The sequence below is a fragment of the Neoarius graeffei genome, chromosome 20 (assembly GCF_027579695.1).
Source record: "Neoarius graeffei isolate fNeoGra1 chromosome 20, fNeoGra1.pri, whole genome shotgun sequence".
Lineage (NCBI taxonomy): Eukaryota > Metazoa > Chordata > Actinopteri > Siluriformes > Ariidae > Neoarius > Neoarius graeffei.
Window position 1 is genome coordinate 2229511 of NC_083588.1, and position 12945 is coordinate 2242455.

Here is a 12945-nt window from a genome sequence, read left to right on the forward strand (position 1 = left end):
TGAAAGAGCAGCTGGAACGGATGTGGAAGGCCAAGGGTTGCGTGGTCCCCGTGGTAGTGGGGGCACTTGGGGCAGTAACCCCCAAACTGGGAGAGTGGCTCCAGCAAATCCCAGGAACAACATCTGAAGCCTCAGTCCAGAAGAGCGCAGTCCTAGGAACATCGAAGATACTGCGCAGAACCCTCAAACTCCCAGGCCTCTGGTAGAGGACCCGAGCTTGAGGATGACATGGATACCACCCCCCCGCCGGGGGTGAGAAGGATATATATATATATATATATATATATATATATATATATATATATATACACACACACACACACACACACACACACACACACACACAGTACCAGTCAAAAGTTTGGAAACGCCTCTAATTCAGTGGTTTTTCATTATTTAAAATTTTTCTGAGTTGTAGATTAATACTAAAGTCATCGACATGATGAAGAAATATATATGGAATTATTTGGTAAACAAAAAGGAGTTAATCAAACCAGAATATGTTTTATATTTTAGATTCTTCAAAGTAGGCACCTTCTGCTTAGATGACAGCTTTGCCCATCTTGGCATTTTCTCAGTCAGCTTTACGAGGTAGTCACCGGGAATGGCTTTCAGTTTACAGCTGTGCCTTGTCAAGAGTTAATTTCTTGAATTTCGTGACCTCTGAATGTGTTTGAGACCATCAGTTGTGTTGTGAAGAGGTAGAGTTGGTATACAGTGAATGGCCCTATTTGAGTACTGTTCTAATCCATATTATGCCAAGAACTACTCAACTAAGTAAAGAAAAACGACAGTCCATCATTACTTTAAGAAATGAAGGTCAGTCAGTCCAAAAAAGTTTGGGATGAGTTGGACGGCAGAGTGAAGGCAAAGCAGCCAACGAGTGCTCAGCACCTCTGGGAACTCCTTCAAGACTGTTGGAAAACCATTTCGAGTGATGACCTCATGAAGTTGACTGAGAGAATGTCAAGAGTGTGCAAAGCTGTAATCAAAGCAAAAGGTGCCTACTTGAATCTAAAACATATTTTGGTTTGATTAACATTTTAAAGTTTACTAAATGATTCCTTACGTGTTGCTGCATAGTCTGGATGACTTCAGTATTCATTTACAATGTAGGAAAAAAATAAAAAAAAACATCGAATTTGAAGGTGTTTCCAAACTTTTGACTGGTACTGTATATATGAAATGTTACCAACTAATTAAATAATTTGAACAAGCCTCAGACTGAATTAACAGAAAAATAAATCCAAACTTTAAAATAAACCTTTTTTTTCACCATTTCTCTCCTTTCTTCACCTGTTATCAGAAGCCTTGGAATATTGCTTGACCCCTGCCTAGATTACTGCAACTCCCTTCTCATTGGCCTCCCAACTAAATCCTGTCAAAGACTACAAGACATTCAGAACTCTGTAGCCAGACTCCTCACCCACACCAAACAACCTGCTCACATCACCCCCATTCTTTCTCAGCTTCACTGGCTACCCGTTCTGTCCTGAATTAAGTATAAAATCTGACGACTCGCCATCAAAACCCTCCATAACCTTGCTCGTCCTTACATGTGTGACCTTCTGAGCCCTTACACTCCATCCCGCTCTCTCAGATCCTCGAGCCAGAATCTCCTTGCTGTCCCCTGCGCCAGACTCTCTGCCCTGGGTGGCAGGTCCTTCAGCGCCATGGCCCCCACGTTCTGGAATTCCCTCCCTCAACCCCTCTGTGACTGCTCTTCCCTTCCTTTCTTCAAATCTTCTCAAAACCTTTCTGTTTCATGAACACTTCTCCTCCTCCTCCTCCACCACCAGTGCATAAACTTACCACTCTTTTTGTGTGTTCTTTTCTTCCTTTGACCTATGTAAAGCAACCTTGAGTTTGAGAAAGGTGCTATATAAAATTTATTATTGCAAATTTAATTATCAGCGTATAAATAAATACATACAGCGTCTCTACAAATTGCAAATAATTTCGATGACGATGCTCAACATTGGTTTTTTTAAATACGGTAAATGAATAAATGTATAAAACCTCTTTGTGAATTAATTTAAAAAATTAATTTAAGTGATGCAGATGTGCAGCGAGAACACCAAAAATACTGCTGTTCAGTCTGCATAATAAAACCGACCAGTGAAGAACTCGCATCACTGACTTTCACTGGTGGTTGTTTCATCGCTGAGCTTCTCAGGTAAACTTTTTGCTCCACCCGTTCCACCCTTCCTCCATCTCTGGAAGTTTATAATGCTGTTTTCACCAGGGCTTTGAACCGGTCCAAGGAACGAAAACCGGGAACTTTTTCTGTTTCACATGGAACAGAAACGAAACCAGAAACTTTATTATTTTTTATGTTCCGGAACAGAAACGCTTATTAAAAATAATGGTAACCGGTTAATACCGGTTTTTATTTCGTTCCTCAAAGTTTCCGTAGCCTACAAATAAAAAAGTCATTCTTCTCCTGCGCAAGTTTCTATGACCCGCTGGGGTTCACTTCCTGTGTGACGGTCGCTGACTGACTGGAGAGAGCGGGAAGGTGGACTACTATCACGTCTCCACGTGATAAGTGAATTACTGAGTGTCTGAGCAAAGAAGAGCCTGAACGTTGCAACCTCCCTATTGGCTGTTTGTAAAAATGTATCAGTTGCTGCCCTTCCCACGGGAATCATCGCGGGCTCGAGAGACGAGACCTGACGAGGTAGTTCGTTGGTAGCAGAACAAAATGTCTGGACACAAATCGGGTTTTCAGAAAAGGAAAGAAAATAAACAGAGGGTCGAAAATACAAAAAAGGAGGCAGAAAATGCAAAACGAGTTTTAAGGTAGGACAAATGGTTACTTTTTAAGGCAGCCCGCCGTGGCTGCAGGCCTTCAGTTGTGTCATTGAATGGTTACTTTTCTGAGGCAGCCCGCCGTGGCTGCCTGCAGGCTTATTTATTATAGCCCATTTAGTTAAAATAGTTGATATAAAATGTTTATAGTTATAGTTATGTGATGGTTGTCCTGATTTAGACTGGTGCTTTTTTGGGGGGGGGGGGGGGGGGGGGGGTGTTGCGCGATGTTGCACCCGGGGCCAGATTAGGGCAGAACCGGCCCTGGCTACATTTCAGGTGTAGTTTGTTTTATGTATGTATGTACTTGCATAGATGTGTACTTGGTCTTCCAATATGGCGCCTAACAAAATCTCGCGGCGCGGTGACGTCATGCAGTAGCCCTCTATAGGGCCTGACTAGCCTTTGGTAACACACTAAACGAATTATCTTTCATTTTTGGCACTTTTTCTGTTTGTGTAGATGGGAAGACATACTGAGAATCCAAATCGCCAACATTTGAAATAATAATTATTTTGAATTCTTTCTTGTCTTATTTAATGAAGGTTGTAATAGAATTAGCCTACATTTGGCTTAAGCTGGATGAGACAGAGACATAATTTTATAGCCATTTGTTAAACAGCTGACAGGGAACGTAATTAACCGTTCCGGGAACGTCTATTTAATGGTGGAACCCCAAACCGGAAACGGTAAAATTCCGTTTCTGTTCGGAACGAACCAATAGGAAAAAAATTCTGGTTCAAAGCCCTGGTTTTCACACAGGCTTTTTCTTTCATTCTGATATGAATGACAGTAGTAACTGTAACCATGGCAATGGACTGTTATAACGTTCGGGATAGAGGAATACCTTCAATGTCGCAAATCTTCTTGCTAACTGAATAGTTTTTCCGAACGTCCGGAAACCTCGTTTTTTTCCCCAGATTCCAAACTGATTACAGAACATTCAATGTGCACTGGTGGAAAATGAGAAAGCAGCCTCAAGCACAAATACTGATTAAAAATGAATGATTGTGTCTGCTTTCTCACGGCGCAGCTCACGAGAGTGCAGGATAACACCGGACTCCATCAGCGCCGTCCTGTAATCCTGCATGCAGCAAGTCAAGAAGGAACCTTCATTTTTACTCATTAAATATGATGCAACCGTGTATCCTTTTTAATAAAAGAAAACATTGGTTCAACTTTCTTTTGTCCTATATATTTAAATCTCTCGGGTCAGTTTGTGCCAACTGAAGGCTGGAATAAATGAAGGGGGATGTGACTGGTGGGAGTGTGTGTGGTGTGCGGTACGAGATGTTCACTGACTAAATGGTTTTGGAAAATGAGAGTACGTTGACATAAAAGAAATATTGACTCTGAGCAACACCACAGAGTGGTAATGACAGACATGAAAGAAAAAAAAAGAAAAGACAGACAGTGGTTTGGAAATGATCCAGGAAACAGAATGTGTAGGCGATGAATCGAGGTGTTCATTTTACAGGTGAAGTACAAAAATAACATAAGTAACGACTCAACCCATAATTCACTGGAACCTGAAAAGAGGAGAAAAAAAGGGGGGGGGAGGGGGAAGAGAAATCTGTCTGAAATATCAAGGGGGGGGGAATCATCAAGCCAGTACACAAACCCCAAACGGCAATTTATTTCCATAAGCATCAACACACAGCAGGAATGTTAGGAGAGTAAAAATCTAAAACAGTCTCCGAGGCTCCGCCTACATCTCATATACCCCTTTTCCACCAAATCAGTTCCAGGGCTGGTTCGGGGCCAGTGCTGGTGCTGGTTCACAACTCGTTCAACTTACAAGCCAGCTGAGAACCAGTTTGCTTTTCCATAGCTCGCGGTGCTAAGGGAAGCCACGTCATTACGTTGCTGAAAACGTCAGTTACGTCGCTACGTTTGCATAAACCTTGACGCGAATATCGAAGCAAAAACAACACGGAAGAAGCAGCAGCAACAACAACAATAATAATAATGGCTGACTTCGCGTTTGTACAGCTGCGGCTTCTCGTCGCTTAAAATGGCGATCTTTCGCGGTCTTGTTATTATTGTTGGTCTTAACAACTCCGCCCCCCCGTTGACGTAAGCAGTTCTTTCCTCTGGCCCAGCAGAGAGTTGGTGCTAGCCTGGAACCGGTTTTTCTGGCCCAGAGCCAGTTCTTTGTCAGTGGAAACAGAAAACCCGGTTCCAAACTAAGCACTGGCCCCGAACCAGCCCTGGAACTGCTTTGGTGGAAAAGGGGCAATAGAGGACACTTATCTGGCTCAGAGCTTCAGAAACGTACATACTGATTTCTCAGAACTTTTGAACACCAGGACACTTTGATCTAAATGGTTTCAGCCCTTCATTTAAAACAGCCGACTCGCAAAAGGTTCCTTCCAGTAAAAGTAGGCAGTTTTTGGCACATTCAGCAATGAAACGTACAAGATGAAAAGATGATATCAACTCTCAAAATAAACTAAACCACTCCTATGATTTCTTATAAATCAGGTTGGAGATCGCTGGAGAAATGCTTGGCTTTGAGATCCGCCTGAGTGATAAGAGGATGGAGAAGATAAGACCTGATCAAAGATGATGAGCAAAAACGGAGGGGATGCCAAGCCGATAACCTGTGATCAGTATCAGGATGAGTAGTGTGATAAAATTAAAGGGGTGAGTGCAAAATTTGTGGATTTTTTCTCCAAAACGTGTACAACCAGGAAAGGAGTTAAATTATTATGATAAATTGCCAAGCGGTACAAGCTGATCCATAAACAAGTCCAAAATAATGCATAAATCAAATGCTTTGAGAGTTAAAATGAGAGTCTTCACATTATGATGTTATTGTCATTAGAAAGAAGGAGACGAATGCAACAGCTCTGAAACATGCATCTCTCATTCAGAACTGAATATGCAATCATATTTCTTTTTCCAAAAGAGCGCGAGACTCACTGAGGTCGAGGACGTCATCGGTCTTGATGAGGTCTTCGGGACGTGTCAGGGGCAGCTTGTGTCTCCGGTTCCCTTGCAGCTGCAGGGACAGAGCCCGCAACATGAAGAACACACGGATGGCCTGTGGAGAAAAACAAACAAACAAAGGCTTATTTTTCATATCCAAGTCAGTGTTTGGAGTAAACATAAATATTCGTGCCCTAAAATTATAAAGTTAATTCTTTTGAAAACGCAGCAGCAACCGAGACGAGTTACTCCATCTTAACATTAAAGGAATGCAGCAGCGTTTTTCAGTCTTGTTGAGATCAAAGTCTTCAATCCCCAGCCAAGTGCCACAACGGGGGGGGGGGGGGGGGGGGGGGAGGGGGGGGGTGCTCTTGAGGTGGGAGGGGCATACTCTCTCTCTCTCCTGTCAGTCACTAGCCAATCGTGGGCATCTGTAAGAGCAGGTATGCAGAAGAGGGCAGACAGCGCTTTCCTTGAAGTGTGTTATGCTGCCCTGTGATGTCGCAGTTTGAAAACATTTGGTTCGTTGGCTCCACGTGCCTCAGAAGAAAGGGGGGTCGGGTAGGATGTTAAATGGCAGGTGGGAATTGGCCATGGCGGGGGGGGGGGACGACGATGACACGACACTCCAAAATTACTAAGGTGGTGTTTACATTAGACCGTATCAGCGGATCATCAGATTAAAGTTTTTAAAACGATTCGCGTGCACACAGCAACACCAATACACGATTCGCGTGCACACAGCAACGCCAATACACGGATACGCTAATCACATGACTAATTAGACGGCACGCAAGTTGTCAGTGCGGCTCAGCGCTTCCCTCCTCCGCCACTCAGGCATCCTGCGCTCCAAATCACTCCGCCCTGAACCAGCGAGTGCCCTCTGGAGGGTGCGCACTCCGGCCCTGCGCAGCTCACAGAAGTGCGCGAGTGAAGCGCATTGAGCAGCGATTCGGGACTGAGCCGTCCCGCGCCGTTTTTCAGCAGTCGCGTCACATGACCAACGTGGCATGACCAATGCCAGCGAATCAGGAAGGTGGATGTCACAGTGACGTTGTCCAATTGTCCACAACTGTTCCGCCTGTGGAGTCGTTTCCCAGTGTTTTTAATGTGCACGGACAGTGCATCCGCGACGAAAACGATACGGATACGGTCTAATGTAAACACCACCTAAGGCTAGAATGCTGATAAAACTTTCAGGGATGTATAAAGAAACCAGAACTGCAAAAAAAACCAAAACCTCCATTGGAACAACTTTTACGAAAGACTTTTTCTCACGTGTCTCATCCTTACACCTTTAGTGTGTTGCACTTCCACACTTTACAGTCACTCATCTTAAATCTTGGTCTAGGGAGAGCGATGAGGAGAGTTTGGAGTAAACCTTGCAGGTTTTCGGTTCTTTTCTCAGTGCAGTGAATCATGTTGAAGTTCTGTCTGTTTTCATCACATGGATATCCAGTGAACAGAGATCAGGACGCTAGAGTACCGTATTCCTTTCACTCACACATTGAGGGGCTTCATCATGCCTCGACATTCCTGGTTAACGGAAATGGAGATTGGATCCTGTCCCTGGAATGTGGACATGCTGGACTTTCTTTTATAAACAACAAATCTTTTGACTTCTCTTATCATTGAGATAAGTCTCATTTTTCCACTTTTCAGCAGTCATCTTCTATTCCCCTCTTCCAAATCTCTTCCATTAATCCTATTTTTATTTGTAGTGCTATCATTTCTCTGTTTACTTTTACTTCAGTATCTTTACGCTGTCAGCTCTGCCTGTACAGCTCCCTCTAAAACATGCTCTATAAATAAACTTGACAATGAACATGTTCTCTCAGCTGCACAATGATGGATTTTTATGGAGAAACTAAAAGCCTTCTTAATCTCTTCCCTGGAAGGAAAGGGCTTTGCCAAGGCAAGCCAAACTTCTCTGAGCAGGTGGAGATGAAATAACATAACAGCCTTTTTAGGTGAAAATAAAGAGTCCCCGAGTTCCCTGGAAGCTTTCAAAAGTCATGCTGCACTCAGCTGCTCAGCCTCTTGATTAACAACTTGGGACCTCATGGGGGAGGGGGAGACGAATACAGTGTGTGATAATTGTTTGTTCAGTCATTGTGCTTCTCAGACAACAGACAGGCTGATCCTCTTCTGTGGACGGAGTGTAGAGTGACCCATTTTCCCCTTTGTGTTTATAAATAGCTCTTTTTTTGGTTTTGACCTGAAAAAGGTGAACAGATGGCAGGAACTTTTCAGAGGAAATAAAAAAACAAAACAAAAGCAAAGCCAAAAGCATGTATTCACACTATCATCATCTCTGCTAGTTTCAGTTCAGAATACAAAGTTGCTCACACTGCGAACAAGAAATTCCAAGCAAGTACACAGAAATTAAAAAAAAAAAAAAAATCCCACACACCTTTTACTGAGATTTTATAAAAATGTATATCGAGATAAGACATGCAGGTTAGGTTAACTGGTGACTCTAAATTGAGCGTAGGTGTGAATGTGAGTGTGAATGGTTGTCTGTGTCTATGTGTCAGCCCTGTGATGACCTGGCGACTTGTCCAGGGTGAACCCCGCCTTTCGCCCGTAGTCAGCTGGGATAGGATCCAGCTCGCCTGCGACCCTGTAGAACAGGATAAAGCGGCTACAGATAATGATTACATCGAGATATTACAGTGACAAACTCTGGTGACTGGACATGGCTAGGACAGTTAGCTTGATTTCCTAATCTCATCTCATCTAATCTGAGAACGACGCGAATACAAAGCCAGGCACATAACGTCAATCAAACGCAACTACATTTTAAACCCAAGTAAATGTGCAATATATAAATTGTATAGCGAGTTCTCGGTTGTGTAACTTATATTTACCAACATCTCTCACCGGGGGGGGGGGGGGGGGGGGGGGGGGGGGGGGGGGGGGGGGGGGGGGGGGGGGGGGGGGGGATCAGACAGGCCACACCCATAAGCAACAACAGGAGTGGTCGTTACACTTTCTGACTGGTAACGTCTCCCCCCCCCCCCCCCCCCCCCCAAAAAAAAAAAATAAATAAATAAATAAATAAATTACCCATGACCTTTGAGGTCTCTCAGCCCGAACATAAATACCCCCTGACTGCTAATCATAACTGCCCTAAACCCAAATATGAAAATATATGTGAAGAATTATGACTGTGTTTGTGAGAGAGACAGATGATGCATCAAAATGCGTAAATGCTATGACCGTAAGTGTTAGCACCTCTAAAAGTATCTGTGTGACGGTTGGAGGAAGAAAACAGATGGTGCTGTGGCTCAGTTCTGAAAACAGCCTAAATAAATAAATATATATGACACAATAAAATCTCTCTTTAGACCAAATTTGAGTAAAAACACATTTTGGGATTCTGTTTACATCCCAAACTGCTCAGTAATCATTTTCCCCTCAACACGACCCCTCTTTTATAAAGAACTTCTTATGCAATCTGACTCCAACACCAAGACACAGAATTATGGCTTCTGTTTCATTTTTATGATTATTTTCTTTTTTTCCGTTCTTCAAAGCTCTCCTTGTCAAAATAAATATGAAAAACATTCGGTTCTGAGAGCTGGAATTACTTTCATCATTTCATTCACTGGATCTAAACATCAAAAGTTGACATAAACCAGTCAAGCATGACCCGTGATTGCCTTCATGTTAAATACATAATGAGACAGGGTGGAGCTCAGTGTCAACATTACAGCAAGAGAAAGTGAGTAAACGGCTGAAAAAAACTGGTTCCGAAGCTCCCTGAAGACAAAAAGATCATTCACCTCCTCAGGCTCCTTTCTTTCTTTCTCCCCCCCAAGTGTGCAGAGGTCCATTATGATCAGGACAGACAGAAACACACCATTTTCACATGATCTCAGAATAAATACAAAACCTAGAAAACTCCTAGGATCTGGTTGTAAAAAATATCTGAAACTTTCCTGGCATCAATCTGATGGCGACTTTTTTTTCAGTTCTCCACTCAAAAATAAATCTTGGAAACAAGTAACCGATTGTTGGTGCAAACTCTGATGAGTGGACGTAGCTTGTACAGTTAGCGCGCTTGGCTTATCTAATCTGAGAACGACACTCCTATGAAGCAGAGTGTGTAACGTCAATCAAATGTAATACATTTGAAACCCAAGTTACGTGTCCTGTATAAATCATACTGCAGGCTCTAGGCTGGACCAATACCTACTACTCAGTGGTGTAGTCTACTTTTTTGCAGTGGGTATACTCAGTGCTTGCCATGGCAACGCCCCCCCCCGGGGAAAAAAAAATTATACTCACACACACGCGTGTTGTGGCTATAGTGTTATACTTGTACTCATCCATCTTGTAACTGTCCGATAACCTAAAAGCAACACCTCATGAGCACCATCACTGCCTAATGCATAGTAATATGCATCTTGAAACTGGTTTTGTGTACAGATCTACTGTATGCAAAACAAATGTGGTTTAAATGTACAAAATTTATAAAATTTTGATTCACCGTTCAACTTAAGATAAGTGGGCTTTTCCATCATTGTTTTTTTTTATTTTTCATGTATCAAGAAAATTTGACATATTGACGTAAATTAAACACATCACACAATAATATATTTTTAACATATTAAATGCATTTCTTATTTCTTATCTATTCACCACATCAGCTTAAATGAACAAGAAAACATCCTAGATGTGCTAAAACAAATGTTTGCTTCAAAGAAGAAAAAATTAATTTAATTAACAAATACGCAATGCCCTTCAGTGTGTTAGTCCACAAGCCCTGCAAAAAAGGTCTACAGGACTTTCCAGGTGTTTTTATATTCTGGCATTTGAGGTCTGCATTGCCTCCTTGGTTGTGCTGCAGAGTGATGGCTGAGGACACTTCTGAAAACACTGAAATAGTGTCGTTTGTTTTCGTTTCATGATTTCGCAAGCTTGATTGAATGCTAGATAATGCCGCGTGGTCTGTCATGACTGAATAAGCACTGTTGCTTAGCAACTAGACCCCTTCGCATGTTTGTAAACAAACCGACCGTTGCTAGGATGCGCGCGCAGCCTGGACTCAGAAACAATGGCGCTGCCCATAGACCGGCATTATGAGCTGTCAGATTATGCCAAACAAACAATTGTCGTTACAAGATCGAGAATGCTACATAAATAAGTTAACTCTAACAAGTGGACATCGCCTACCGGATCTGTATTTAATTAAAGAGTGGATGGACGATGTTAGTAAGTTCCCTGGTATACAATGGCCAGATATATACTCGTACCTTATTGACAAGACTTCAGTGTACACCCACAAAAAACTTCATGCCTACATCATCCAACATATCCACAATGATAGTGTAAAGAGTGCAGCTAAGAGAAATCAGAGCTGCGTAAAAAGCGAGAGGCAGAGAGCAGAAATGAAAGTGAACGGGGCGGGAGCTAGGTTAGAGCAGTCAGCGTAAGTTGGCATTTAGAGTGAGGGCACACAATTTTACCTTTCCATCCTTGCTTTAAAATTGTGATTTTCAGCATACACAAATAATGATGGCACAAAATCTGGACTGCTTGAGTCAAGCGAGACCTCTCCTACAAACAAAACTGCATGCAAAGCTAAGTTAACATGCTAACAATATTCATTACATTGTGTAACTCTGACCCAGCTAATCAGACAAACGTTACCAAAGTATTTTGCTACATCAATAAACGAAGACTAGAAAGAATAAAAAAGAAAGATTTAATAAATAGCCTGATCTTACCTGTGATGAAGTGGGCGCTGCAAACCCGCGCATTTTGATGGTGCTTTCATCCCAGTCTACACGTTTGATAGCTTGTAGTCATAGACGTCGGCGATTTTTTTGGAATGGGTGAGATCCTACTGGAATTCTGTACATTTTAACCCCATCACTGCTACGATTCTGACACCCGACAACACAACAGCTAGGCATTTCTTCCAAATATTTCTTTTCGTCTCTACCTTCGCTGAGTCTTTTTTGGGTCCAGGCTGCGCGCGCAATTTACTCTTACGTATGAATGACGTTTACTGCGAAGGGGTCTACAGACGGCTGGCTTGACTGACATAGCAACAGTTGCTATGGGGGGCGGAGCTCCCGGAAGGGTCAATTCTCTGCTCTTGGATCAACTCGCAACGCCTTGAGTGCTGAGTCGGCTCTGTCAGCGTCTTCTTAATGAAGCCCATAGGATTTGAATTGAATAGGCGCTTGTAGCGCTAAAGCGCGTTTGGTGGACACGGGCATCTAGGAATGGAACTGTGGAACATTCATCTGACAATGCTGATGTTGGTTTGGCCAGTTCAAATAACGAATATATTTTTCGCTAGGCGTATGCACATACGCAAATCACTGAGCTCTTCAGTGAGTATACGGAAATCGCTGAGCTTTTCCAGTGGGCATACGGCGTATACCTGCGTATCACGTAGACTACACCACTGCTACTACTGTTTCTCATTGGAAATAAAATGCGTTGACAGGCCACACCCGCAATTGACAACAGCAGAGCCACAGTTCTTCCGGACACTTTGACTGTCACACTCACTTCTTCATTTCACACCAAAACCCAGCAGCCTTCATTATGTTTTCTTTTTTAATCTGAAAAGTGCTCTCTTATGGAATATGCTGCTCAGATACAAACTTTTTTTCTGTATTTTGTGCTGGAAAAAAACAAATGTTTGGACTCTAAAATGTTTTTGTACTGATTTGATAATGTAGAAGTCACAAAAGAGAAATCTATAAAGTTTGTATGAAAAAAAAAATAGGGTGCCTAAGACTTTTGCACAGTACTTTTTCACACCTGAGGTGTGCTGATCCGAACATGGGGGAAAACAGTGAAATATTTTATTCCTAAAGCATTAAATATTCCCCTGCCTGCTAATTTCCGCAAAAGCCCCAAAATAAATACTCTGTGACCTCTAGTTTCCCCAAACCCAAATATAAATAACTTTCTGACTGCTAACTGCCAAAATTAAAAGTACTGTGCAAAAGTCTTAGGCACCCTATTTTTTTTTCATACAAACTTTATAGATTTCTCTTTTGTGACTTCTACATTATCAGATCAGTACAAAAACAAAAACATTTTAGAGTCCAAACATTTGTTTTTTTCCAGCACAAAATACAGAAAAAAAGTTTGTATCTGAGCAGCATATTCCATAAGAGAGCACTTTTCAGATTAAAAAAGAAAACATAATGAAGGCTGCTGGGTTTTGGTGTA

The 12945-nt window shown here is 42.3% G+C and overlaps 1 protein-coding gene across 4 annotated transcripts in view; it reads right to left on the minus strand.

Annotated features, from left to right (window-relative positions):
* The window catches only part of clec16a (C-type lectin domain containing 16A), a 128637-nt gene that overhangs the window by 28580 nt on the left and 87112 nt on the right, over nt 1–12945 (minus strand). For all 4 annotated transcript variants that reach the window (XM_060901086.1, XM_060901085.1, XM_060901088.1 and 1 more), the window contains exon 18: nt 5737–5857. In XM_060901086.1, the coding sequence (XP_060757069.1) occupies nt 5737–5857 (121 nt within the window). The remainder of the gene's footprint in view (nt 1–5736; nt 5858–12945) is intronic.